The 26,317-nt window shown below is 38.5% G+C and overlaps 1 protein-coding gene and 1 non-coding gene across 2 annotated transcripts; one reads left to right on the plus strand and one right to left on the minus strand.

Annotated features, from left to right (window-relative positions):
• The first annotated feature begins 9,757 nt into the window (after window positions 1–9,757).
• On the plus strand, window positions 9,758–9,864 carry LOC141634967 (small nucleolar RNA R71). The gene has a single exon (XR_012539681.1). It is a non-coding gene; the product is annotated as a small nucleolar RNA R71 (small nucleolar RNA).
• A 6,407-nt stretch (window positions 9,865–16,271) lies between these two features.
• Window positions 16,272–19,085, minus strand: LOC141632838 (uncharacterized). The gene is made up of 5 exons (XM_074445348.1): window positions 18,428–19,085; window positions 18,276–18,334; window positions 16,938–17,747; window positions 16,573–16,838; window positions 16,272–16,338 (listed from the first exon to the last, which is right to left on the minus strand). The coding sequence occupies exons 1-5, from the start codon at window positions 19,083–19,085 to the stop codon at window positions 16,272–16,274; spliced, it is 1,860 nt and encodes a 619-aa protein (XP_074301449.1).
• Between the last annotated feature and the right edge of the window lie 7,232 nt (window positions 19,086–26,317).

Consider the following 26,317-nt stretch of genomic DNA (forward strand, 5'->3'; position numbering starts at 1 on the left):
CCCTTCAATGCAAATGGCTTTACAAGATAAAGCATTCTGTGGAAGGTCAACAAGATATCTATAAAGCACGACTAGTTGCTAAAGGTTTCACCCAAGTGCCAGGTTTGCACTACGATGAAATTTTCGCACCCGTAGTCATCTTTGCGTTCCATTCGGATTATCTTAGCGATCGCCTCTTTTCATGACTATGAAATTTGGCAAATGGACGTGAAAACCGCCTTCTTAAACGGCTTTTTGGAGGAAGAGTTGTACATGGTGCAACCCGAAGGTTTCATCGATCCACAACATCCTAAGAAAATATGCAAACTTAAGCGTTCCATTTATGGACTTAAGCAAGCATCTCGGAGTTGGAATCATCGCTTCGACCAAGTGATTAAAGAAAATGGATTTACTCGATCGATCGAGGAACCATGTCTATATATCAAGTCGAGTGGGAGCAAGATTGTTTTCCTAATATTGTATGTTGACGACATACTCCTGATTGGGAATGACATACCTCTCTTAACTTCGGTGAAAGTATGGTTGAAAAACCATTTCCAGATGAAAGATCTGGGAGAGGCACAAAGAATTCTAGGCATTCGTATCTATCGAGATAGATCACGACGGATGTTATCTCTCGATCAGAGTCTTACATAGACAAAGTCCTAGAGAGATTCAGCATGACTAACTCCAAGAAGGGGTTCCTTCCTATGGCTCCAGGGGTGCATTTGAGCAAGTCTCAGGCACCAGAGACACCGGAAGAGAAAGAGCGCATGACACGAATTCCATATGCTTCGGCAATAGGATCAATCATGTATGCCATGATATGCACACGTCCGGACGTGGCATATGCATTGAGTATGACAAGTCGATTCCAACAAAGATCCAGGTGAACCACATTGGATGGTCATCAAGAACATTCTTAAGTACCTACGGAGGACTAAAGATTGGGCATTGACTTATGGAGGCGATCAAAAGCTATGCGCAACCGGTTACGCAGATGCTAGCTTCCAAACGGATCGAGATGACTCGAAATCTCAGTCTGGATTCGTTTTTACTCTTAATGGCGCTGCAGTCAGCTGGAAGAGTTCAAACAAACTGTTACAAAGAGATTCTACGATCGAGTCCGAGTACTATGCCGCGTCCTGGCTACAAAGGAAGCGATATGGATGCGTCAATTCTTACATGGGCTCTCTGTAGTGCCTAGTTCGAATGACCCGATCACCATCTATTGCGACAATAGTGGTGCCATCTTCCAAGCTAAAGAGCAAAAGTCTAGCAACAAGTCTAGACATGTACAACGGAAAGCTCATCTAATCCGGGATTACGTGGAGCAAAAGGAAGTAGTGATAGAAAAGATTGCTACAGATGATAACATAGCAGATCCTCTCACTAAAGCATTACGACAAGATAAGCATGAAGGGCATGTTAATTCCATGGGAATTAAACGTGTTCCTAAGTTGTAGTACTCTTTTATGGATCAGATTCATTCTCTCTTGTACTCTATACGACATCATCGTTTTGATATTTTATATATATATTTTGTTTGTCATGTGGATTTGTACGACAAATTTTGAACACCACAAAGTGAACTGAACGAACATTATATCTTTTTCAGTCCTTAATTGCCCACATGAGCTGATAACTCGGCAATTATTTTGTGACGTTGGTTGATGGTGGGTTCAACGAGCCATAAGTCAACCGGTTGACTGACCAATCACAGAGGCGATTTATACGGATATTTCGTAGGACACTTTTGTGACATCGACGTGGAGTCCTAAATGTTTTATAACATTCGTTGTCCGGTCGTGGATAGGACCTCCATGGTGATCCTAAGAGTCGATTCTTTTGACTATCGACTGTCTCTTGAGACTAAGGCAGATTTTGGGTGACTTTGGTTTCTTTCTCACGGTCATCCGTAACAGGGGGCCAAGTAGATTTTTTCTGGGTCATTTCATGCTGTGCTTAGATCGGAAGGAGTTCGAGTTGAAGGAAATATTCAGCCTTTATCAGGTACTCGATATTTCTCAGGGCCACTCGAGGAGTCAGAATCGAAATGCATGGCCATGCTCGGATACGGATTCGTTTTATCGCTTAAGTTACTCTCTAGTCGGGAAACCACTCTAGATACTGGTCGATTGTGAAATACGACCTTTGTGGATCCAGATCTGCAAATTGTTTTACATTGAGTGGGAGAAATTTTAAATGAATATGAGAATCGGTTATCGCACATACACTTGTACGGACAAGTGGGAGTTTGTTGGAGCTTGTGTCCTCCAGTTAGTGCGGATAACGTCATTGCACATGCACTTGTACGGACAAGTGGGAGCTTGTTGGGGTTGGTGTCCTTAACAGTTAGTGCAAGGACTTATAAACCTCTAAAAGGATCAAAGGGCATACTTTTGGTATTATTATCAGTTGATCCACGTTTATCAATAACGGTTGGCTTGCTAGATAAGTTTGACGTTATTGTCATACAGATGGCGGTGATCAACTGGTCCCTAAAAGTCACACCTATAGGATACGTTTGAGAGACGTGACGGTATGAAAATACATCATGTAGATGCCAAATCGACTAACCGATTAGTCCGAGTTATTTGACTAGTAATTAGTCAAAATGTGATGTTGAGATATTATATTTAATACGGATTAGATATCATGGGCTAAGGCGAATTAACCAGTTAATTCGTAAAATTAAATATAAGCGTTTTATATTTAATTAATGTATATTGAATTAATTATACAATATCGTCTTTGTCGGACATGTATTAATACTTCAACTAACCCGTGTTATTAGTTGATGTTTTAATAGCCGATAACCGATGACGATTTATAATAAACCGCGTCATATACATTTAGCAATTTATGAGCCGGTCCACGAGGTAAAATTAAGAGGAAGTGGAAGCCCACTTCCCCATGAAAACCCACGGCTGGCGAGGTTAACAAAAGGAGAGACTCCCTCTCCTTTTGACCTAGAGAATTCCATTTTACGTGAAAAACTAGGGTTTTGGAGACATTTTCTCTCTGAAACCTAGATCTCACATCTCGAAAACCTCACAACAAGTTCTCTCAATATTGCAAGGCAATCAGAGAACAACTTCTAGCACAAGGGCATATCTCGGACAAATCTTGGGTGCAACAATTAGGAGGAAATCGCTGTTGATTTCTGTTCTTTACGCCGCACTATAAAGGACCCGAGGTTAATTCTTGTTCCTTATCGTTTCTCTATTGTATTTATGTTTTATGACGATAATCGCATGTTAAATTTACGTTATAGTCCTTAATTTAAAGGGCCTTATACGGATATTACCCCTCAAGAGGATGTCACTAAATCACCTCCAAATGGTGTTAAACTAGACTACTTTCGTCCTCAATTTCCAAATGCTTTCGTCAAGGGCGATCGGATGGTGGTGAAATGATGATCCCTATGATGCTAGTAGCATATGACATGACAAGTCTCGAATTCTCTACAAAAGTAAAGGTCATGAATCGTCCCAAGCTCGACAAAGTGGCTTGACAAAAAGGCTTTTTGGGAATGAAATGCTCAAATCTTTATAAACAAGGGTGGATATGACTAGTATTCAAAATTGTCCTCATTCAACTTTCACATTTCAAAAATTTTAAGATGGGGTTTGTCCCTTCCGGGCTAGTGTCCTTTTCTTTCGACAATCGCTTATTAGGTAACCGGTTAACCTCTAGACAATAGCTTTTCGGGGTGATAGTCACTCTGTCTCTGGGCGGCCGAATTCACAACCGTGTGGGGGCCCAATTCAATGGATCCCGCTCCAAAGCACATCGAAGTGGTACGCCTCCATCAAAACAATTAAATTTCTCAACATTTCAACATTTCATAACATTTGAGGTTTCCTTAGCAATAAATTACTTCCACATGACAAAATTCTTTGAAATGAGCACTTCAAACTTATTGATAGAAAGTATTTTTGGGTTTCCTTACCACAAGGTCAATCAAGGTCACCTAGACAAGTTAACCAAGTCCACATCGCATCACGGGGTTGGATAGGTGACTCACATGCAAACCCTTGACTAGGCTTTGGGTCATGGGTCAAAAGACACTAGTATGACACTATCTAGGGTGTTTTACAACCATTCTAGTAGGCAAAGTCTTAAGTTGAAAAACTATTTGTAATGGCTTAGTTGCTCTTGTCAAAGTTCCTAATTAGGCATTTTTCAAAAATTTTGTCTAAATGCAACTACATGCTATGATGCAACTAATATATACATCCTAATGCAAGTGATTCTATCAACTAATATGACATATAAACTAAATGCAAGTCCTAAGTTCACATTGTTATACCGCATCAATCAAAATAAAGCCACATAGTCATTAACATAAAGAGGAAAAAGGAGATTGGAAAGATCATACCATGCGGTCTTCATGATCCTCATGTCTCGGATGTGGCGCAGTCAATCAATGTGAACAAGGATAGAACAAACATAATATATACAATATGTACAATATAACTACACTACAAAAGGAATAAACATGTTTTTGGGTTTTTCAATTTTCAATTTTTTATGGTTTTTCGAAATTTTTCAATTTTTTTGGATTTTTGAATAAAAGTTAAGTTAGAATTCCCCATCCCCACACTAATATGGGCATTGTCCTCAATGGCCAAAATGATGGGAAATTATGCAAACATGATGCATGATTTCTACACTAAATGCAATCTACACTAATCTATACTACATGATGCATGGTTTTTGTTTATGACGGAGAGGATAATTTAGATTACCTCCCGTTGTGTATGCATTAACTTCCCCAAACCGATCTAGACATTATTGCTAATGTCCAAGGATGGGTGTAGTTCATGCACACACTATGCAATGCATGAAACTAATTTGTCATTTTGGATTTTGAAAGTGGGAACAATAAAATGAGACACCTCAATGGTACCGAGGTGTGAGTCCTCAATGGTGCTAGGACTACTCCAACAATGATCAAGAAAAATAAATAAATAGAACAAAGAGAGAAATAGACAAACCTTGAGAGGGTAGGAGCCTCCAAAGCTTGCTAATCTTCCATTATATCATCACTATCATCATCTTCCTCATTAGAAGTGGTCTCATTGCCACTTCCCTCTTCACTTGCTTCTTCACCTTCTTCTTCACCTTGCTCATCATCCTCTTCTTCTTCTTCACTAGCTTCTTCATCAATGTTATCATCAACTTCTTCATTACCAACAACCTCATTATCACCCGGAACAACCCTAGATGCACTCGGAAATAGGACTTCCTTATCCGCTCAACTAGGCAAAGGACATGATGGGTCAAGTAGTCCTTGCCTAGCTAAGTGTAAGAGGGGTGGATATTGAGCTAAGTAAGCATTTTTCCGATCCTCAAAGGCTTGCTTGTGCATTGCTTGCATGAGAAGAGTCAAATAATCATTTCTTGCTTCAACACCTTCCGGCTTGAACTCTTGGTACTCAAAAGGGTAAGGTGGTGTGACAATGGAAGAGTAGGGTATTTCAAGTTCACCCTTTTGTTGTTGGATAATATACTCGGCCTCTTTTGAAAGGGGAAGTAGATAATTGGTCCGGTGGATACTCAATCGACAAATATTTGAAGGCAAAGTGAAAAAACTAGCCTCACTAGTGAGCCATCCATACTTGGTGTCAAGAGGGCCCACTTGTACTTGTGTATCATAGTATGCAAATCAACGAGATGACCACCTTCTTTCGCCTCATACTTGTTATCTTTGTTGAGGTTAGGATAAAAGTATTTAGCTAGGATAGTGACTAGGCCTCCATTCACAATAACTGTAGTGCCTTTCTTCCCACAATCAATGTTGAGCCATCTATCCACCAAGAGCCTTAGAAAGTTAAAAGGCTTGGTGTGTACTCTTCCAATCTTCAAAGCCGACTCAAGAAGAACAAAATCGAGTTTAATGAAATGGTTGGTGTCTTTTCTTGCATTGATGGTGCTCCCTACGACCTTGTGCCATACTCTTATGTCCGGACGGTGGACTAAAAGAGCACGACTCGCATGAAAGTCTTCAAATTTCCTTCCGGAAATCGCCTCCCAAAGAGGGTCGGGGTCATATTTGCCAACATTCTTAAAATAACGCGGTTCATCACTAAGACCCAAAGCTTCACCCAATTCCTTAAAGGAGATGCGCCTACTAACATTAGCTAGACAAAACTCGAGGTTCTCCATAGTCTCAACCTTGTTAACTTTCAAAGAACTCAAAAATTCTAAGTTAAGGGAGGGGTATGTCAATTCTTTTGATTCAAACAATTTCTCCAACCCCATGGCTTTAAAAAAGGCTCTAGTTTGCTCAAGGACACCCAACTTATTTAAGGTATCTTCAGAAATAAATTTGGTGGATTGAAATGATTTTCTAGCAAACTTAGCAAAAGTGTCCCTATGGGTTTTGGAAATGAAAGTTACCTCCGGATAGTTTACAAGTTGATCAATTTCCGGAGTAGTAGATGTTGTTGCACCCATGGGAGGTTGTTGTTGTTGTTTCACTTCCATGTTTGGGTTTGCTACCACCATAGCCAATGCTTTCTTTGCTTGAAGAGTCTTTTGCCTTAATGAAAGTTGTCTTTGCCTTTGGTGCCTTTGCCTTTGTTGCCTTTGTTGCTCCCTTAGTCCTTGCCATTGATGAATTAACCAAGAAAGAGTGAAAAATCTTCAATTTTTAGTGCACCCAAATCGATTTAAAGATGAAAGGCTTTGCCTTTATGAATTCGAAAATCGACTCAAAGGTTGAAGATTTTGTGCTTGGTTTTGATTTTTATTGAAAAAAGAGTGATTGATTTGTTATTAAAAGGATGTTTTGATTTGATTTTCGTGAATGTAGTTGAGGAATTTTGTTTTTGTGATGGAGAGGATGAGGGTTTTGAGGGTTTTGAGTAATGTTATGAATGAAGGAATGAAGAAATGAATGTGGGAGGGGTTTTATAAAGCCCGAAAAAATTTGAACTGCAGGGGCAATCCGTGCGGTTTCTCGCTCGGACGGGCGGATTCTCGCTTTTCTGGGTTGGGAAAAACTCGCCTAAAGACGGGCGTCTTTAAGGGAAGACGCTCGGATTTGCAAACACGGGACGGGCGTCTTACAGAGAAGACGGGCGGATTCGATCCCAGAATTTTTCTTGTTTTCCTCAGCCAAGAAGACGAGCGTCTTCCTTTCAGGACGGGCGGCTTTTTGAAGATGGGCGGATTAGGATGTAGGACGCCCGGATTCGCTGACAGTCAAAAATTTCAAAACTTCAGCTCATTTCAGGACGTGCGTCTTCTACCCAACACGCCCGGATTGCTTGAAAACGGGCGGATTCTCCTGAATCCGCTCGGATTCGACCCCTTTGTACCCGGATTCAGTTCCAACCGTATACAACGCATATCTCTTGCTATTCTTCCATTCTTCTTCATATCTTGTGTTCTTCATTGTGGGGGCACTACTAAGGCATGGATAGCCTAAGCAATTGCCATCCCCACACTAAGCTAAAGCACTACACATTAATTGAAATTATTAATCCTTCCCTCACTTCTCTCAAACATGATAATTATCTTGATCAAAGTATAAAAATCCAAAAATAACAAAAATGCAATACAAGAATTGAAATGCAAGTTAGGGAGTTAGAAATATTTACAAATGGTGGTTTAGGGAGGACTCCACCAAACTCTCATTCTTGATGAGATGTCAAGGGGGCATGTTCAAGGTGTTGTTGATGTTGCTCAACACCTTGAAAAATTAATCAAAAGCTTGTTCATTATCATGGTAGAGGTCTTCAATAGACCTTGCCCTTGTTGTCGGTGTTGATCGATGGCATTACCAATGTAGGGATTAAAAATCCCTTCAAATTCGTCGTCCCAAAGACCACAAACTTCATTAAGTTGATCATTGAAAATCTCTTGATTTGATGGAGACAACTTTCCCATTTCCTTTTCTTGGCCAATGAGGCTATCTTCTTCATTGCTTGTCTTTGATGAGCTTTGCAAGCTCTCTTTGTCACAATTCACTTGCTCTTTGAATGGAGCATCTTCAATTTTCTTCTTCCATTGGAGTTCCGACTTCTTCCTTTCATCCTTCAGACTATAATGATCGATCATAAAACATGGTCCATGTAAACGGGGAGCTCTCATTGTCTTGTCAAGATTAAAAGTTATACTCTCATCTCCCATTTCTAGAGTGAGCTCACCATGTTTTACATCAATCACCGCACCCACGGTGTGTAAGAAGGGTCTTCCAAGAATGATTGAAATGTTGGAGTCTTCCTCCATATCAACAATGACAAAGTCCACCGGGATGAAAAACTTCCCAATTCGCACGGGGACATCTTCCCATATCCCTAATGGTGTCTTCGTCGATCTATCGGCCATTTGGAGTGTGATATTGGTGCATTTAAGCTCTCCCATCCCCAACCTTTTACTTACCGAGTACGGCATAACACTCACACTAGCCCCTAGATCACATAAGGCTTTGTTAAACGTGGTGTCGCCAATGGTACACGGTATTGAGAAGCTTCCCGGATCCTTTGGTTTTGGAGGTGAACTCCCTTGAAGTATTGCACTACTTACCTTAGTGAAGGCAATAGTCTCAAGTTTCCGGATTGATTTCTTCTTTGTGAGGATGTCTTTCATGTATTTCGCAAAGGCCGGCACGTGATTGATTAATTCCGTGAAAGGAATTGAGACTTCCAAATTCTTCACAATTTCCATAAACTTTCCAAGTTGGTCATCAAATTTGGGCTTGGCTTGACGACTTGGAAAAGGAAGTCTAATCACAATGGGCTCCTTCTCCTTGACCTTGTCTTCATTTTTCTTTGAAATTTCTTCTTTTGATGATTCTCCATCTTTGGAGTTTTGAACAATTTCTTCCTTATCACTAGCTTCCACAACTTCATCCTCAACTTTCTTCTTCGGTGCTTCATACCTTGTACCACTTCTCAAGTGAATGGCACTAACCGTTTCATGTCTTGGGGGATTACTTTGAGGTGGTAATTGCCCCTTTTGTCTTTGTGAGCTTGAAGATGCTAGTTGAGTCAATTGTGTTTCCAACATCTTGGTGTGAGCTAGGATGTTGTTGATGGAGGTTTCCTTTGCTTGACTATCTTTTTGCATTTGAGTGAAAAACTCTTGTTGATTCTTTTGCATTTGGAGGACCGCTTTTTGAACATCAAAACCTTGGTCATTTTGGTGATTGTATGGATTTTGATTTTGGTAACCTTGGTTTTGGTTGTAAAAGGGTCTTTGATTTTGGTTTCTCATGGGAGGTGGGGTGTAAGTTGTTTGAGGGTTTTGAACATTTTGGCTTTTGTATGAGACATTTGGATGAAACTTGGTGTTTTCATTGTAATAATTGGAATAAGGGGTACCACTCTTGTATGCTTGGAAAGCATTTACTTGTTCATTTGTTCCCCTACATTCACTTTGGTCATGTCCCAAAGTTCCACAATTCTCACATATCCCACTTGGGATTGATGAGGATTCCGTCATGGCATTAACATGATGCTTTGGTGATTTTGAGACTTCTTCAAGTCTAGCCATAGCTTTTTCAAACTTCAAATTGATTGTGTCAATGTGGGCACTAAGTTGAGCACCTAATTGAGTAACGGAGTCCACTTCATGCCTTCCTCCTCTAGTAGCCTTGCGAGGTCTACTATATTGTGAGTTATGGACCGCCATTTCTTCAATCTTGTTCCATGTTTGATTGTCATCAACTTCGGTGAACATTCCATTTGATCCCATATTGAGAATGTTCCTTGAACCTTCATATAAACCGTTCCAAAATTGTTGTACCAAGAACCATTCGCTAAGTCCATGGTGAGGACATGAGCGACAAATTCCCTTAAACCGCTCCCAATCTTCATACAAAGATTCTTCGTCCCTTTGCTTAAAACCTGTAATTTGAGCTCTTAGCATGTTAGTCTTTTCCGGTGGATAGAACTTTTTGTAGAAAGCTAGAGCCAACTTCTTCCAAGAATCTATTCCGAGAGTGGCCTTATCAAGGCCCTTCAACCATTGTTTCGCGGTGCCAATTAGAGAAAAAGGAAATAAGACCCATCGAATTTGGTCTTGAGTCACACCGGTTTGAGAAATAGCATCACAATAGTCACAAAAGGTTTCCATATGAGAATGAGGGTCTTCACTAGGCATCCCCTCAAATTGGCTCCTTTCGACTAATTGGATAAAGGCGGATTTAGCAATAAAATTTCCGGTTAGATGTTGTGGTGTGGGAGTACCATTGGGTAGGTTCTCCTCGGTGGGTACGGAATGTGATGAAAACTTAGGCATTGTAGGTTGATTTTGTGGGGTATTTTGTAATGGGTTCTCCTCACCTTCTCTTGCAAAAGGGTTGATGAACTCAATAGTTGGTTGAACAACCTCACTAATTCCTCTCAAATTCCTCCTAGCAAATCTCCTATTGTTTGTCAAGGTTCTTTCAATTTCACGGCCAAAAGGTAACAAATCACCTTGTGACCTTCTAGACATGCAAAATGTCAAACAACTCGAAAACAATTAGAACAAACCTTGAGGAGTTTTACTTCCCCAAGGTAAAGAAAGACACAACTAATAACAATAAAAGAAAATCTAAATCAAGTAAACACCGTCCCCGGCAACGGCGCCATTTTTGATCGGTCCGTTTCGTGTTCACAATTAAATAGATGTGGTCGTTGGGTCACGTCCGAATCAAAACACAATTTATAGCTTCACAAACAACTCTACAATTAGTAAAGAGGCAAGTAAAGGTCGGATCCCAAGGGACGGGAATTGAGATGAGATTTCTATTGAAACTAGTGGTGTCTTAGGGGTGTCACAATTTGGGTTGATGTAGAAGGTCACTAAACTAAATAGCAAAGAAAGTAAATAAGTAAGATGAATTAAAAGGGTTGTAAAAAATTGATAAAAAGCACTAGGGTGTCATGGGGTCATAGGGGATTCATGGGAATTGATCATACAAACATGTTCTCAAATTATAAGCAAGCAATTATTGTTGTGATGGATTGAGTTGGGTTATATGTTACAATCCTAGGAAAGTTTGGGTCCCGGAGCCAAATCGATTAGATTGTAAAACACCTACAAGTCGACTTAGTCTTCCCTACTCAACAACATGCATGGTCTAATGAGACTCGATTTGGTTTATGTCTTACAAGTCTCATTGAAAAGATAGGTGATGGGTATAAAATGCAAGGATTCATAGGCTCACATTTCATCAAACAAAACATGTGCATGAGTTGAGATCAAAACAAGCAAGCAAATAAACCATGAAAGCATATTAATTTAAGCATGAATCATTCCCCATGTTGGTTTCCCCTAATTACCTATTAACCCTAGCTAAGAGACTACTCACTCATTATCATGTTGATCATTCTAGAAAGGTTGTCAATCATACCAACAAAAGGAAACATGATGAATAAATGAAAGTAATTAACAATAATTAAAGAGGGATTAAGAGAATTATACCTACTAATGATTCCAATAATAAAGCAAAGAATAAACGAAGTACTTGATGCTTGATTGAGAGGTTGTCAATCTCCCAATAATAACCCAAATAATCTTCAATTACCCAAAATAAAGGATGAACAAAAGAGAGATTAAGGAAATAAAACTTGTATTAGAACTTGATTAATTGTTGATTACAATACTAAAGAGAGATTTGATTGATATTAACTACTCTAATTATTGATAAGAAGAACATGCTCTTCTAAATAGACTAATGGGGTATTTATAGTGGAAATTAGGTGGATGCATTAGGGTTAACTAAAAGCTAAACTAGTAATTACACTTTTTAGATTGAGCAGGGAGGAGCCGATATTTTTCGAAGGAAGGGCTTCTTTCTTTGTAGCTTGGAGAAGACGAAATTGTCTTTGTCAGAATCCGTGCGTTTTGGAGTCGGGACGGGCGGATTCAGGCGGGGAAAAACGGGCGTCTTCAGGTGAATCCGGGCGGATTGTGGTGGCTGCTAACCCGGGCATCTTAAGGAGAAAAACGCACGGATTGTGCTGTGGAGGACGGGCGGATTGTGGAGAAACCGCACGGATTGTACCTCAGCAATATTTCTTCTTCTTTTCTTCCCTTTTCTTCATAAAATCCTTGGGGATTTCCTCGGGGATGCAAGGATCCTTTCTCAACATTGCTCATCTACAATAATATGTACAAAGGCCTTATAATCTTGTCTCTCCTTGATACTTGGTCATTGAATTCAATCAATTTAGTCTCGTTTTGCTATGAAAATGCAAGATTTGCACTCTTTTCCTACCAAGGGATCAAAATCTCAAAGAATATGCAAAACAAAGAACTAAAGACAATAAATGACCCAAATATGCACTAAAAAGCATGGGAACAAGGCTAATTCGGGGACTAAATATGCGCTAATTATGGTCACATCACCTAGCCAGACTCTCGGTGCAATAATTGTACACCGAACGACACTCGGGAACCAAAGTGTATCACCACTGCCTCTGGCTAGTTCCGAACATAGACCAAATAAACCCCACATCAATGGGTGGCGTTAATTCTTTCCGATAGTATATAACTGAAACTACCATCATCTATTCAGACTAGCAAACAACAAATGCAAAATATAACTGACTGTACAAACCATGCGTGAAAAACGTCACGACTCAAATCATAGAACTATATAACTGACAATCCTACTTATCATATTAACAAGGATAACCAACGACATATGCAAACATAGCATTATATAATAACATCTGAACATCACATAACATATGAAAGCATTACCAATCAAAATTATAGTAACCTTAATCGTAATATCAACTCTGGATGTGAGGTTATACTAACCTCGACTATAACTTTAACATATATCCTGAGGTTATACTAACCTCAACCATAGCCTTGACACGAAACTCAAAGTTATAGTAGTTCCAACCATAACCTTGAGCTATAATCCCAGGGTTACGTTAGTTCCAATTATAACCTTAACTCGTAGTTCAAATTTATAGTAGCTTCAGTTATAACCTTGATTCATATTTCCATGGTTTTACCCCCAAACAGCCATAACTCGAGTCGTAACGTAAGGTTGTACTAGCTTCAGCTGTAACTTTTAGCCATATTCTCAAGGTTATACCAACTTCAGCTATAACCCTACGTACTACTCTTGGCGGCACGGTCAAGCCGCCTTTAGGGTTTCACTCGTGAACCCTAACCGCATACAAGACACCCATATTAATGCATAAACATTATACGGCAATAAATTAAGGCATTAAAACATATATAAACATATGATAATAATTAATCATGGTAATAAACTATCTAACAAGTACTAATTATACAAATCAATCATTAAATCATGTAAATCACATCAATTGGTATGGAAACAATTAAAAGAGAAACACCTAGTTACCTTTTTGGCGATTAACTCTCAAGATCTTCGTCCACGATGTAGATATCCTTTCGTGGAGCGGTTTTCACGCCTTAATTAATCCATCCAAACGTGCCAAAGGGAAACGTTCCCAATTAAAACGCTAACGATAAAATAATACTATAAAAACCACGCGAAAAAACATGAAACATACGACGGGAATAGATAGATCCAAGAAGTAGGATTGTTCTAGGCACAAAAGATGATGAAGAGAGGAGGATGAAGGCGCATGAAACCCTAAAGGGCACGAGGGCTCACGGCACAAAGAAGAGAAAAGGAGAGAATTAGGTTTAGGGTTTTCTTGTGAGAAAAAAGAATAAAGAGTGGGAGTTTAAGTTTCCACTCATATTTAAAGAAGATCTCATGGGTTTGCATCAAACCTACGCCCGAAACTCACCTATACGTCCTCCAAATTCACGTTGAATCCAAGAAGAAAATGGGTCTTCACCAAAATTGAGCCCAACGAGCCAAACAGACAAGAGACTGATATTTTCCCGAAAAATGAAATATGTAATATGCGAAAATAAATTAAGTAAATATTAAATGGAAATTAGGGGTGTTACAACTCAAGTTTATACTACCAAAGCTCATATAATATTATTACTCCACCAAGCAATATACTTCTTACAAGATTTTTCTTCTTTAGTATAATCCTTCATTCCTTAACCCATTACTAAGATGAACCATCAACCCTCACTTTCTAACTTTTCATTTTTAGGCCAGAATACTAGCAATTTGATACATGCATCAATACAATTCCACCACATTCGTGCTAAAAAAGAAAAGAAGTAAATTCTCTCTCTAAAAACCTCCCACATCTCTCTAAAAAAAAGAAAACCCTAAATCCCCAATTTAGATCCGCCGCCTCTCCTTACCAATCAACTCCCCCCCCCCCGCCCGCTCGCTTTCCCCCTACCCATCACCTGAGATGGGATCATTCGTTGACCCATCTCTGGTGATTGAACACGCCTCCTCGCTCTTGCGGTCCCCTATGGCCTGACTCCGCTCCTTTCTTACCTCGGATCGCTTTTTTCGTCCCGATCATCTGGTGGGCTAGGCTGGCGTTTTTGTGTGGTTGTTCTGAGTGGGTTTGTTCTGCGTTCCCCTTTCCTGTCATCGAAAGCGTCGCATGCGTTCCAGGGGTGTTTCCCTTCTCCCTCGCCCTTTCCCCCGGTATGTTCCGGGGTCTTAAACGTCGGTCGTTGTTGTGTCTGGTCGATGAGCATAATCTCATCTTGGTGGCGGTTTTCTCTTAATGGTGGTGGTTTCGGGATGATCTGGTGTTTCCCCTCCCCCTCCCCCACCAGATCGGTCCCTTTTCCGGGTTTTAATGTCAATCTGTTGTGTTTTTTGGTTGGTTGTGTTGCATGTCTGCCGATGTTCCTGGGGCGGTTTGCTTGGAATTTAGAGTCTCAGTGGTCTGGTGTTCGTTGGGTGTACTGTGTCTTTCATGGATGGTCTGTCGAGTCCGACTGCTTTTTGGTTGGAGTGAGGCCATGTTTGCTGGGGGTCCTTTTCTTTCAGTTTGAGGCGTGTTGGGTGGGGTGGTTTTGGGTCTTCGGTGGTGGTTTTGGTTGGGGTTGGAGGCGGTGGTCTTCTCGTCTTTTGAATTGTGTTTCTTTCTCTTTTCCTGTCTTGTTTTTATCTCCTAATAACCTTCTTCTATAGGAGTCTTAGTCATCTCTTTAGTGGTAAACCAAGTCCCTTAAACGGCGTTGGTGTTGTGGTGCTTGTGTCTCTGGGAGTTCAGGTTACATATTGCATATTGGATTTCTCGGTCCATTTGTCATATGATCAATGGGTGCGATCTCTAAGGTGTAGGAGTTTTATCTCCGCCGAGGGCAGCATTCGTGTTGCCTTTCATCTTTTTTTTTCTACGTTCTTTTCGCAAGAGCGTAAGTACACCCTGTTATTGTCACTCCGGCGTTCGTATGTATCAACGGTATTTGGAGGTCTTCCGTGTTAATGAAGATGATATCAACGTTCGTGACCAAGTTGCTGTCTTGTGCCAGTCTACCATCGCTAATCTTGCTTATCTTAATGTCACATCTGTTCTTTTAAATAAATGTTATTTATTATCGTTGTATGGCTTTGTAGTTGCTATATTTAGTTGTCAAGTGTCTGGTGCTACCTAGTCGAGTAGCTTACTTTTTATTGATTGTAATATTGTAAGTTATTCACCTTCTGTCAAAAAAAAACAATTCCACCACATAAACATCTATAATAACAACAACAATTAGCATATACGTAAATAACCTCGAACAATAGTAAGAATATTAGGATCGGTACAATCGTGTTATATCATTAAAATAACTAGCCAAAATGTAATTTAAACACAATATGCAATACACATGTTAAAATCCCGTTTCATTCCACCTTATCATATTTATATCATTACATGATTTACCAGCAATTTTGATAAATTAATTACATTTTCATATCAGTAGACATATATATATTAAAATCATGTAATTTATGCAAAATTTCCAGCAGTCAAAATAAGTCGATCGGCCAGGGCTGTTTAGTCGATCGGCTCAAATCTTAGTCGATCGACTAGCAGCTGCTGTCGGTCGACTTTTCTCTTTGGTATACAATAGTCGTCGACCAAAGCTTCCAGTTGATTGACTCTTTCAAAAATTTTAGGGGTGGGACGGAGGGAGTAGCATATAGCCTAAAAGATGTACAAGTGGAGGACATTAAAATAGGAGCTTATTCCTTAAAACGCTAAGAAGTCACTAATTGTTGACCAACGTACATGAGTTTAGTTAAAATGTCGTGATCAATCGAATCAAATAGTCAGTTACCGACTTTATATATAGCTTCTTGAAGTTCCTAGTAGCAAACTAATAAGAGTCGTACAATGGCGCAGATAAAGGTCAACATTTCAATATCATGATTTGTAAGTTTTTTTTTTTTTTTTGGCAGCTGAAAAGAAAGGTTCCTAGTGCATACTCATGGCTTGTTTTGCCAAGTCATGAGCTCTGCTGTTACGATCCCTGCGAACATAACTAAAACAAAGACAATGAAAAGTAGATTAGATAAGAGCAATGTCATCCAAAATGCCCATGATGTGGTGATGCGTGCTCTCCTTCCCCATCCATTGCGCCAAAAGATGTAGACAATAAGAGGAAATTTCCAGGTGCAAAATGCCAGCATGTCATGCCCAATTAATAGCTTCCTTGACACCTAGAGCTTCCGCTTGAAGAGGCGATTCGGCCCGGCCGCATACACGCCCCTCATACCTGATTGCCCCCTCAGACTCAAAAACAATCCATCCAAAACCCGCAAGACGAGAGTCTTTCCAGCTGGCGTCCACATAGATTTTCACCAGGGAACAGGAGGAGAAATTTCCAATAGAATAAAAAGGTCGTCCCGCACGTAGCATTTGAAGATCGACATCTTTATCCGAAGTGTTACCTTGGTCACTACCCTCAAAACCAGGCGGATGCAAGAGATCATTGTTGACCTTACCTCTGAACTGAAGGACATCCTCAACCAACTGACGAGCCTTAGAGAAGAAGACACCAAGATTAAGGGTTTCCCCTCTAAAAATGATTTTATTCCTCAAATTTCAGAGACTAACCAAGATCACAAGAAAGTGTATTACAAGAGTAACCCCATCGTCCAGTTTGATCAAGTAGAGAATCCAATTAACAATCCAGTCTCTAACATCAATAGTAGGAGATTGATCTACATTTACACCCAACACTGATCCTGCCCAAATCCTTGAGCTAATAGCACAGTCACGGAACAGATGGTCAAGAGTCTCCACAGTATCCCCCCCGTTACCACACAGAACACAAGATGAAGCCCAAGTCATATCCCTATTAATGAATTCGCTCCCTACCGGTAGTGAACCCGTGATGATCTTCCAGAGCAAGATTTTCCATGTCTGAGGGCCTTGTAGATGCCATAATTTTTTCTTGCAGAAAAGTCTCCAATTCGTGTGCACCCGTTCTTTATCCTTTCTAGACCCATGTTCATTGAAGAACTCGTTGAAGATAATACCATATCCACTCTTAACAGTGTATTTGCCACTGTTAGTGAAAGGCCAGAAAATCTCATCCTGAGCTTGAGATTCATGAAGAGGGATGGCTAAAATTGGATTCACGCTTTCCTCCGCAAAAAGTAAGTTGACTAGCCTTTCGTTCCACCCTCCATTATTAAAGCAGATGTCTTTAACACGGATATCTTTTAAGAAAATAAAGCTCGCATCAAGTAAGCAGTCCTTTGGTTCTTGTGTCCGTCCATTAACCCACTTCTTTTCCCACACATTTAAATTGGAATCAAGCACTGGTTTCCAGCTAATATGCTCCCTAATAAACTTTAGACCATGGATGATGCTACGTGTCCCCCAGAAAAGTGATTTTTTACTATAAAGCCACCTTTGATTCTCAGTTCCCAAAGTTCCCATGATCTTCTCTCAAAAAATCAAACAGAACAGCGACCCTTCATTTGACATGAGTCTCCACGCATGCTTCGCCAATAATGCTTGATTAAGACAATCCACATTTCGAATACCAAGGCCCCCTTCACGCTTCAGTAGACTGCTGAAGGTTCTACTACACCTGTGAAGACACTTACCTGATTTACTTCCCGCCCACCAAAAATGTGACAAGAGAGCATTAATCCTCTTAGTCACACTTACCGGTATTTTAAATACCGATAGAAAGAAAATGGAGAGATTTGATAGGACAAAAGAGATCAAGGTAAGCCTCCCCGTTGGAGAAAGAAAGATCCCATTCCACGAAGAGATCCGTTTGGTAACAGATTCTACAAGCCCCTTAAAGACATCCTTTTTTTATTCCTGAAACTCTATTGGCAGGCCAAGGTATTTTCCAAAACATTTATTGTGCTTAATATTGATAGTTCGTAAACAATATCTAACTTTCCGAAGCGTTGTATTTGGGCTGAAAATGATCCCCGATTTTTCCTCATTGATAACCTGACCCGAAGCATCACAGTAGCTAACAAGAAGACGTTTAAGAGAGCGAACAACCGTACCTTTGTTTTGAAAGAAGAAGACCGAATCATGCGCAAAGAAAAGATGTGTTATGGGTGTCACTCCACGACATAGCCGAATACCCTAAAATTTACCCGCCTTTTGAGCACATTCAACATTGCAGGATAATACCTCCATACATAAAATGAAAAGGTACGGCAATAAAGGATCTCCTTGTCGAAGACCACGTTGTGGTTTAAAAGGTGAAAGGGGAGGCCCATTCAATAAAACTTCATAACTTACTGTTGAAACGCAGCTCATAATTAGATTAACCAATCTCTCCGGGAATCCAAATTTAAGTAAAACAGCCTGAAGGAAATCCCATTTCACCCGATCAAAGGCCTTGCTCATATCAACTTTGAAAGCTACCTTACCAAACTTCCCGTGCTTGTACATGTTCAGCTTATGGATTGCTTCGTGAGCCAACAATGTATTGTCACTAATACTCCTTCCGGCAAGGAAAGCATTTTGATAGTCCCCAACAAGATATTCCATGACTTTCTGCATACGGTTTTTAATGCATTTAGTAACAATCCTCATAAACACATTACAAAGACTGATTGGTCTGTAGTCCTTCACCTCTTCTGGGCTATCACATTTGGGAACTAAGGCAATGAAAGTTCGATTCATTTCCTTTAGAACAGTCCCAGAATTTAAAATGGAGAGGATAGCCTTCGTGCAATCCTTCTTTACAAGGTGCCAACATCGTTGGTAAAAAATAGCCGGAATACCATCCGGTCCAGGCGACTTCATCGGGCTCATCTGAAAAACGGCCTGTCGTACCTCTTTAGCCGTAAAAGGTTCCAAAGAGTCCGCATCATCATTTGAGACCCTCTTGTGAATATTCTTTAACACTTGAGTGAAAGATTATTGGGTGACTCCTTGGACTTGTTGAGATTGCTGCGGGAGAGTAAAAAAGATTGACGAAGGCTTCCTGAAAGAAGCCGCTAGTCTCTTCAGGATTATATGTCCAAGATCCATCATTTCTTTTATGCCCAGGATATAGTTTCGTCCCGCTCTCCCCTTGACCCAACTAAAGAAATACTTAGTACAAGTGCCACCATCCACCATCCATCTCAACTTGGCCCTTTGTTTCCAATAAATTGCCATAGCCTTCGCAAAATCACGCACTTCCGCATTAACGAGCTCATATTCGGCCTCACCATCCCCAAAAGTAGCAAGTTCGCATTAATGATTTGTAGTCGTGTCATCATAGGGTGCACATTATTTGGACGTGGTTAAACTTTACAGCTACGTAAATTTATGCAAATTTCAGATTTCCTCATAAGTTAGCACATATGGCGAGAGAAAGAGGAGAGATAAAACTCTCTTTTTCTTAGAAATTTGGGAAGATCTGGAAGTTTTTTCCGGACTTCTTCCCCGGACTTCCTCTTTTCTTTAAGTCCCTTCCTTCATAATCATATTCTTCTTTCACCATGGGTATGGTTATGTAGATTTCTGGTCTTTTTTTAGTCCTTTAATTGGAAAATAAATTAGTTTTCTTTCTTGATTTTCACCATCTTGAAGACTAGACTATATTTTACTCTCCATTCTAGCCTAGGAGAGTTTTTTTAGTCACATGTCTTAGTTAAAGATGGTTTAAATCAAGGATTAAAGAGCAAAATTTTAAGAGTTCATCTTCAAATTGATTATATCAATCATTGTTGATTTTACAATGAAAGTATTTGAGTTTGTGTTTGGACCTTTTAATATTTTTGGATACATTGAAATCTGAAATTAATTTTGGGTCTAGATCTCTCTTTTTTTCCTTTGCAATTGTGTTTCTATAGTTATGGGACTTGGGAAATTGAGTACTGCATCCCGTGGTGATGTACACCTTTCCTTTGTGCTTTTCCTGCAAATTTGGCAGTTTAATTTGGCAGTCTTCATTATCATCTATCGTTTTAATTGTCTATTTGCATGGAGTTGTTGATAATTGAAGCAAGCCCATCCCATGAGGTCAGAGTTAAACTCAACTCATCTGATTACGAGCATGTTCGAATGAGTTTATGTTTCTCTGTTACAGGTTTGAGCTAATATTTGGTTTTTTTTATTTGTAGAATTGGTTTTAACTAAGTTTATTTGTAATGTCCTTTATAGGGATATTAAAGTGTTCTTTTTCGAGGAGAGTCGTTCTTTGTACCCTTTTATCTTTTGGTTACTTCGTGGTAAATGAAAATTCTTTAATTTTAGTTTACCTTTCACATCCGCTAGGATGTTATAAGGTGATTTATAATCATCCTAGTTTCTTTACCTTATCAAAAAAAAAAAATATTTTAGCATACATGTCAATATTATCCATTTACTATAAAACTAAAACATTTAGCTTCTTCACATTGGTCCCTGATTTTTAGGGATTGAAAGAAGAGAATTTTTTTTTCTAATGTAGGGACCGCACTATCATTAATAGATTTAATTACACTCCTATTCCTCTCTTTCTCTTATTTGATAATTACTGATTAAATATTCACACCAAACTATACATTATACAATTACATAGTACAAACTATACATTATACAAGTAAAATTAATAAATTAAAAAATAAAAGTAACAATTAAGAAAAAATTAATAAACACTTCAAAAAATCATTCTCCTCACTTCTACCCATTATTTTTCGACAAAAAAAAAATTACAAAATCAATCTCTATCGAGTATCCTATATATTAAAACAACAACCACAGAGTTGAGTTGTCGCTCTATAATTGAAAGTCAAATTTTCAAAGCCCATTATTTAATGTTAAATTAGTATGTTTGATAAATCTGCTTCTTTATTAAAAAAAACACAATTGTCATTATAATTATTATAATCTATAAATTATATGGATGTCGTCTATTAATTTTCGGATGCGTTGAAAGAGTGAGAGATAGAATAATTATATCTAACTTTTACTTCAATGATGTCATCTGGCATGTGAGTAAAAATAAGGATTACATGCATTTATGGATTTAAGGAATTGAAATAGCAATAGATTGAATGTGAGGAACAAGGTCTATTTATGGCCATTGTGGCCTTGTGGGTGAACGAGAGGGATGGTCTGTATGTGGGTCAAGGAGAAATGTAAAATGGATCTTTACATGGATTACTGAATTAGGGAATTGGGTATGTATAGGGGTAGAAGTTGGGGACGGGTGATGTATATATTAAAGGGGATTTTAGGGTTTGACAATGGACAATGAATTGTGTTATTATAGGGGATAGGAAACTCGCAAATAGCAATTGCTCGATAATTCGGCCCATTACTTTGATCTTGAGTAACTTTTAGAAGGTAACCCATTGTTTTACTTTAAATTTACGATAAAATAAATTATGAGACAAATTCACTACTCCCGCTATTAATATTTTACTTAAATCGATTGATTAGCTAATTGTTCATATATACTTTCTTTTGTTGTTAGTATTGTTACTTTTATTACATTCGTTATTACTACGGTTACTTTCACTACTCTCACTGTGATTATTGTTAATGTAATTATTGTTACTTTCACTACTGACGCATTAATATAGATAATTTCACTACTCCCACTCGCTGCTACTATTATTACTTTGACTATTCAAATGAGTGATTACTATCATATTACTATATTCAATGTCACTACAATTCTTTTCACTACTAACAGAACTACCAATTACTTTTACTATCATACTAGTATAAAACCCTGCGACAAGAGGTTCGGGAGCGTTTCCGTGACACCACGGCCGCTATCATGACCGATACCGAGATTTAAAACCCTAGCAGTCGTCACCTCCATTCCATAAATTCAATATTCGCCACTGGTGAGGAAGTGTTAAGGAGAGTGCAAGAGCTCATAGAAGAAATGAAGAGTACGAAACCGAGGCCGGTGGGGGGATGCAGAAGGAAGCACGGAGGCTGGTGGGTGGAGGAGGCCGCGTCAAGGGTGCTATAAGATTAATGTTGATGCAGGGAAAGTGGCAGGGAAGGGGATGGGTTTGGGGGTTGTTTGTAGGCATGATGATGGGAGAGTGAAATGGGGTGTGACGGTGCAGAGTCGAGAAGAGCGGGAACCTCAAATGCTTGAAGCGGAAGCGATTCTCTTGGGGCTGACTGAAGCAAAGCGGCATGGACTAGCAAGAGTGGAGATCGAGAGTGATTGCTTGACTGTGATTCAAGACTTGAAGCCTAAGAGCTTAGGCCGAAGCGATATTTTCCTTATTTACGATGATATTTATGCTTTATGTTCTTTTTTTGAGTATGATGAGTTTTTATTTACTAGGCTTAATTTTAATATGGTGTGTTAGAATATAAAACTGATCTTGGGACTCCAACCATCAGCTTTGGTTGAGATGGTTTCTTGACATGGTATCAGAGCCATGTGACTAAAAGGTCACGGGTTCAAATCTCACCGCCCCTAATTTCTAAAGTGAAATATTAAGCACCAGGTATGCGGAGGCCTATAGTTGCATCCGCACTTCAAGCCCAACGGGCATTCGTGTGAGGGGGCGTGTTAGAATATAGAACTAATCTTGGGACTCAAACCATCAGCTTAAGCTTTTGGTTGAGATGGTTTCTTGACATGGTGGCTCACGAATTAGCTCATGTGTGGCCATGGCAGTTAGGTAGAAGAGCTTGGGACGAGATCAGCCTCGAAACATTGCTGAATTTGTAACGATTGATTTTGATAATATGATTTAAAGCCCTTTGTGGTTTTGTTAAAAAAACTAAAAAAAATATTTGACATCTTTTGTTTGATGAGAAGGTTTGGGAATGTACATGAGTCTTCCTCCTCGTGATGAAGAGGAAGGCATGTGTTGTTCGTCCAAATTGGGAATTGAGTAATTTGAGTTTTACGTACGTGTATGAGAGCGCGAAGAGAAGAAGGATTGTGTTTTTGTCTACAAATTAAAATAAGGATAAAAAAAATCATATTGCTTATTTTGTCTACAAAAAAACGTTAATAATGTTCATATCGATTCCACAATTAGTTTGGGTTAAAATTTAAAAGCCAAGTTAAAATTGATATAATATATAAACGATAGGTCTAACGTATGAGAGACGGTCTCGTAATAAATTTATAATAAGTGATTTTGCAATAGGATAATTAAATAGTGGTTAAAAATAAAACGGACACGCTTATAGTGAAATTAAGGCTCCGTTTGGCAAGACATTTTAGGTACCTGATTTGGTCAAAGTAGCTTATTTGACCAAAATATTAGGTACCTTATTTTTTTTGTAAGCGTTTAGCAAGTAGCTTATTTAACCAAATAAGCTACCTGAAATGAAATGCTACCAAGAGTAGCATTTGAGATTTCAGGTACCTGATTTGATTTAATTTTCCGTTTTTACCCCTTAAATTTATACTATTAAATAATTATCATATCCTTTTACGTCATTTCATCAAAATCAGTTACCTTTTCAGTTAGTTTGTCAAACACTTTTTTATATAATCGGCTACCTTATCAGTTCCTAATTTCCAGCAACCTTATCAGTTACCTTTTCAGGATTCAGTTAGCTTTTCAGGTTTCAGCTACCTTTTCTGTTAGTTTTACCAAACAGAGCCTAAATATGTACGTAGACACGTAGTCAAAGAGTTAGGCTCTGTTTGGTAAAACTAGTTGGAAAGTTAGATTATTCAATAAAATGATGTAAAAAGATATGATAATTATTTAATATTATAGATTGAAGGGGTAAAAATGGAATTTAAACCACGATCAGGTACCTGAAATCTCGAATGTTATCCTGTGTAGCATTTCATTTCAGGTATCTTATTTGTGCAAATAAGCTACTTGTCAATAACACTTCCAAACAAATAAACTATTTGAATTTTTTGTTAAAAAAGCTATTCGCTTCGGCTAAAAAAGATGCATGAAATGTCGTGCCAAATATAGACTTACTTTGGACCACGATCAACAATTATACAAATTCGGTCATGGTAAAACACTATAAAACAAAATTGAGTTCGGAAAAATGACCTCTACATGACCTAATGAAAAACCGTCATCTTTTCTAATTTTTATTAGCAAGGAGAATAGGGATCTAAGGGGCAACATAATATGTTATTGTCACTTTAGAGCAAAATTACTATATCACGCCCCTGTTTTACTTATTACGCCCCTTATTTTTTTCCTTTTATGCCCTTGGACTTTAAAAACAATTTAATGTGAAAATATAATTCTCGCTTTTTAGTTTATGGATTTCGGAAACGGTTTTTAACAAAACTAAAAGCGGGGACGGTTTTGTTAAAGTATTGTTTTATAGTTATTGGATTTTGGTAATATTATTTACCCTTACTAATTATTGTATTATCGTAAATGATTTTCGTTTACGATTTCTATTATATCTAATAATCGCTTTGTCGTAAATGAGTTTTGAGACGGTTTTAAAAAAAACTAATTTAATATGTACACGTTCCTAAAAAGACGTATTTTCACCAACTATCACATCTTACATCTTACACCTTATTATACTAAAAGTGTAGCCTCCATATTATTCACTAATGAATAGTAACTTCTATAATGAATAGTAACACAAAAGATGGGTTGGGCTGATTTTGTGCGGGTTTGGGTGTGTTTACTAAAGGCCTGCGACCTATCTTTGGGACTATATCTTTGGGGGTTGTTTGCGGAATAGATATAACATTTGCAATGAATAGTAGAACTTATGCGGGTTGGGTTGTTTAACGATATTTGTTTTTGGGTTGTTTGCTAATAAACTTCCTTGTATTTGGTCCTTTTGGTTTTCCATTGCAATCCTAACCAATAATTCTCTTCCCTCCATTTTTTCTCACACTCTCATTCTCATCCACCCATTCTTATCTCACCTCATCGACCTCCATCTCCCTCAAAAAACCTGCAAAATCAAACCCTAATTGCATACTTTCTTCCATCAATTAACACTAACATCTCATTTTTCTTTGCAAATCGCTCACCATTTCTAGATTAGGATTTCAGTTTGGCGAGCTTCTACATTTCTGCTATTCTCCCTTTTCTGAAAAGTCGTCTTCCACTTTTTCTAAATTAGGGCTCCAGTTTCAACTTCAATTGCAATTTAATTCCCGTTATTTCTACAGTTCTGCTCATTTTAAGCTTTACTGCTATTCATGATCCCGTGATGTTTCTGGGGCGATGATGACATCTGATTGCATATGGTAGATATTTTAAGTTATGTTAACAAGTACGGGCTTAAGGTATGTTAAAAACACATTAATAAAATATACTTGATCAGTTTGATTATTACTAAGGTATTGTCCTAACATGCGTGATTGCATATGATAGATTGCTCGGATTGCAATCAGCTTACCAAGATCAATTTCATCATTCGACCTCACAGGTATGATGTCATCTTCCATTTTTATTTTTATTTGTAATTATTTATAGCTATTTCACACATTTAGGAAATGATTTCTTCGCATTTGGTACACAATGCAGACTTTCTGGGCAATGCTTATGTTATATATTAATCAAATTTATCTTATTCATGCGAATTATAGTTGTATGTTAGTTTACTTTGATTTTATGTGTGCTTAATTTGTAGTTGTTGGAGAAAGCTTCGGCTCAGCAGATTTCCAACTTCGCTTATTCATTGTCTTTGTTTGTTTATTGTCAAAATTTGGGTTGATTGAGTAGTGCTTTTGCTTATTATATGACATTTTAATGGTTAATTTGGTTTATTATGATAAATAGATGACTTTTTACAAGTTCTATTTTTGTGCCAAATATTGAAGTAGATGGTGTTGTGGCTAGACGTAAGGTAATTGTGGTAATGCGTGTAAACAACCGCACGGAAAATGTAAGTAATTTGTGTGCGCGAACTAATGGCAGGTGAATGGGAACGAGCGCGCTTCTTTTGGGATCGTCTACAGGCCAGGTGAATTGGCCACCAAAATAACGTTATGTAATTTTATCAATTTAAAATGTCGGCACAATGGATGATTGGGATAACTAGACAGAGAGAGTATAAGCTTCTAGGTATTGATATAACTAGACTATTACTCCCTCCTTCCCAATCATTTGTTTACATTTTTAGTC

Source organism: Silene latifolia, chromosome Y, assembly GCF_048544455.1.
Source record: "Silene latifolia isolate original U9 population chromosome Y, ASM4854445v1, whole genome shotgun sequence".
Classification (NCBI taxonomy): domain Eukaryota; kingdom Viridiplantae; phylum Streptophyta; class Magnoliopsida; order Caryophyllales; family Caryophyllaceae; genus Silene; species Silene latifolia.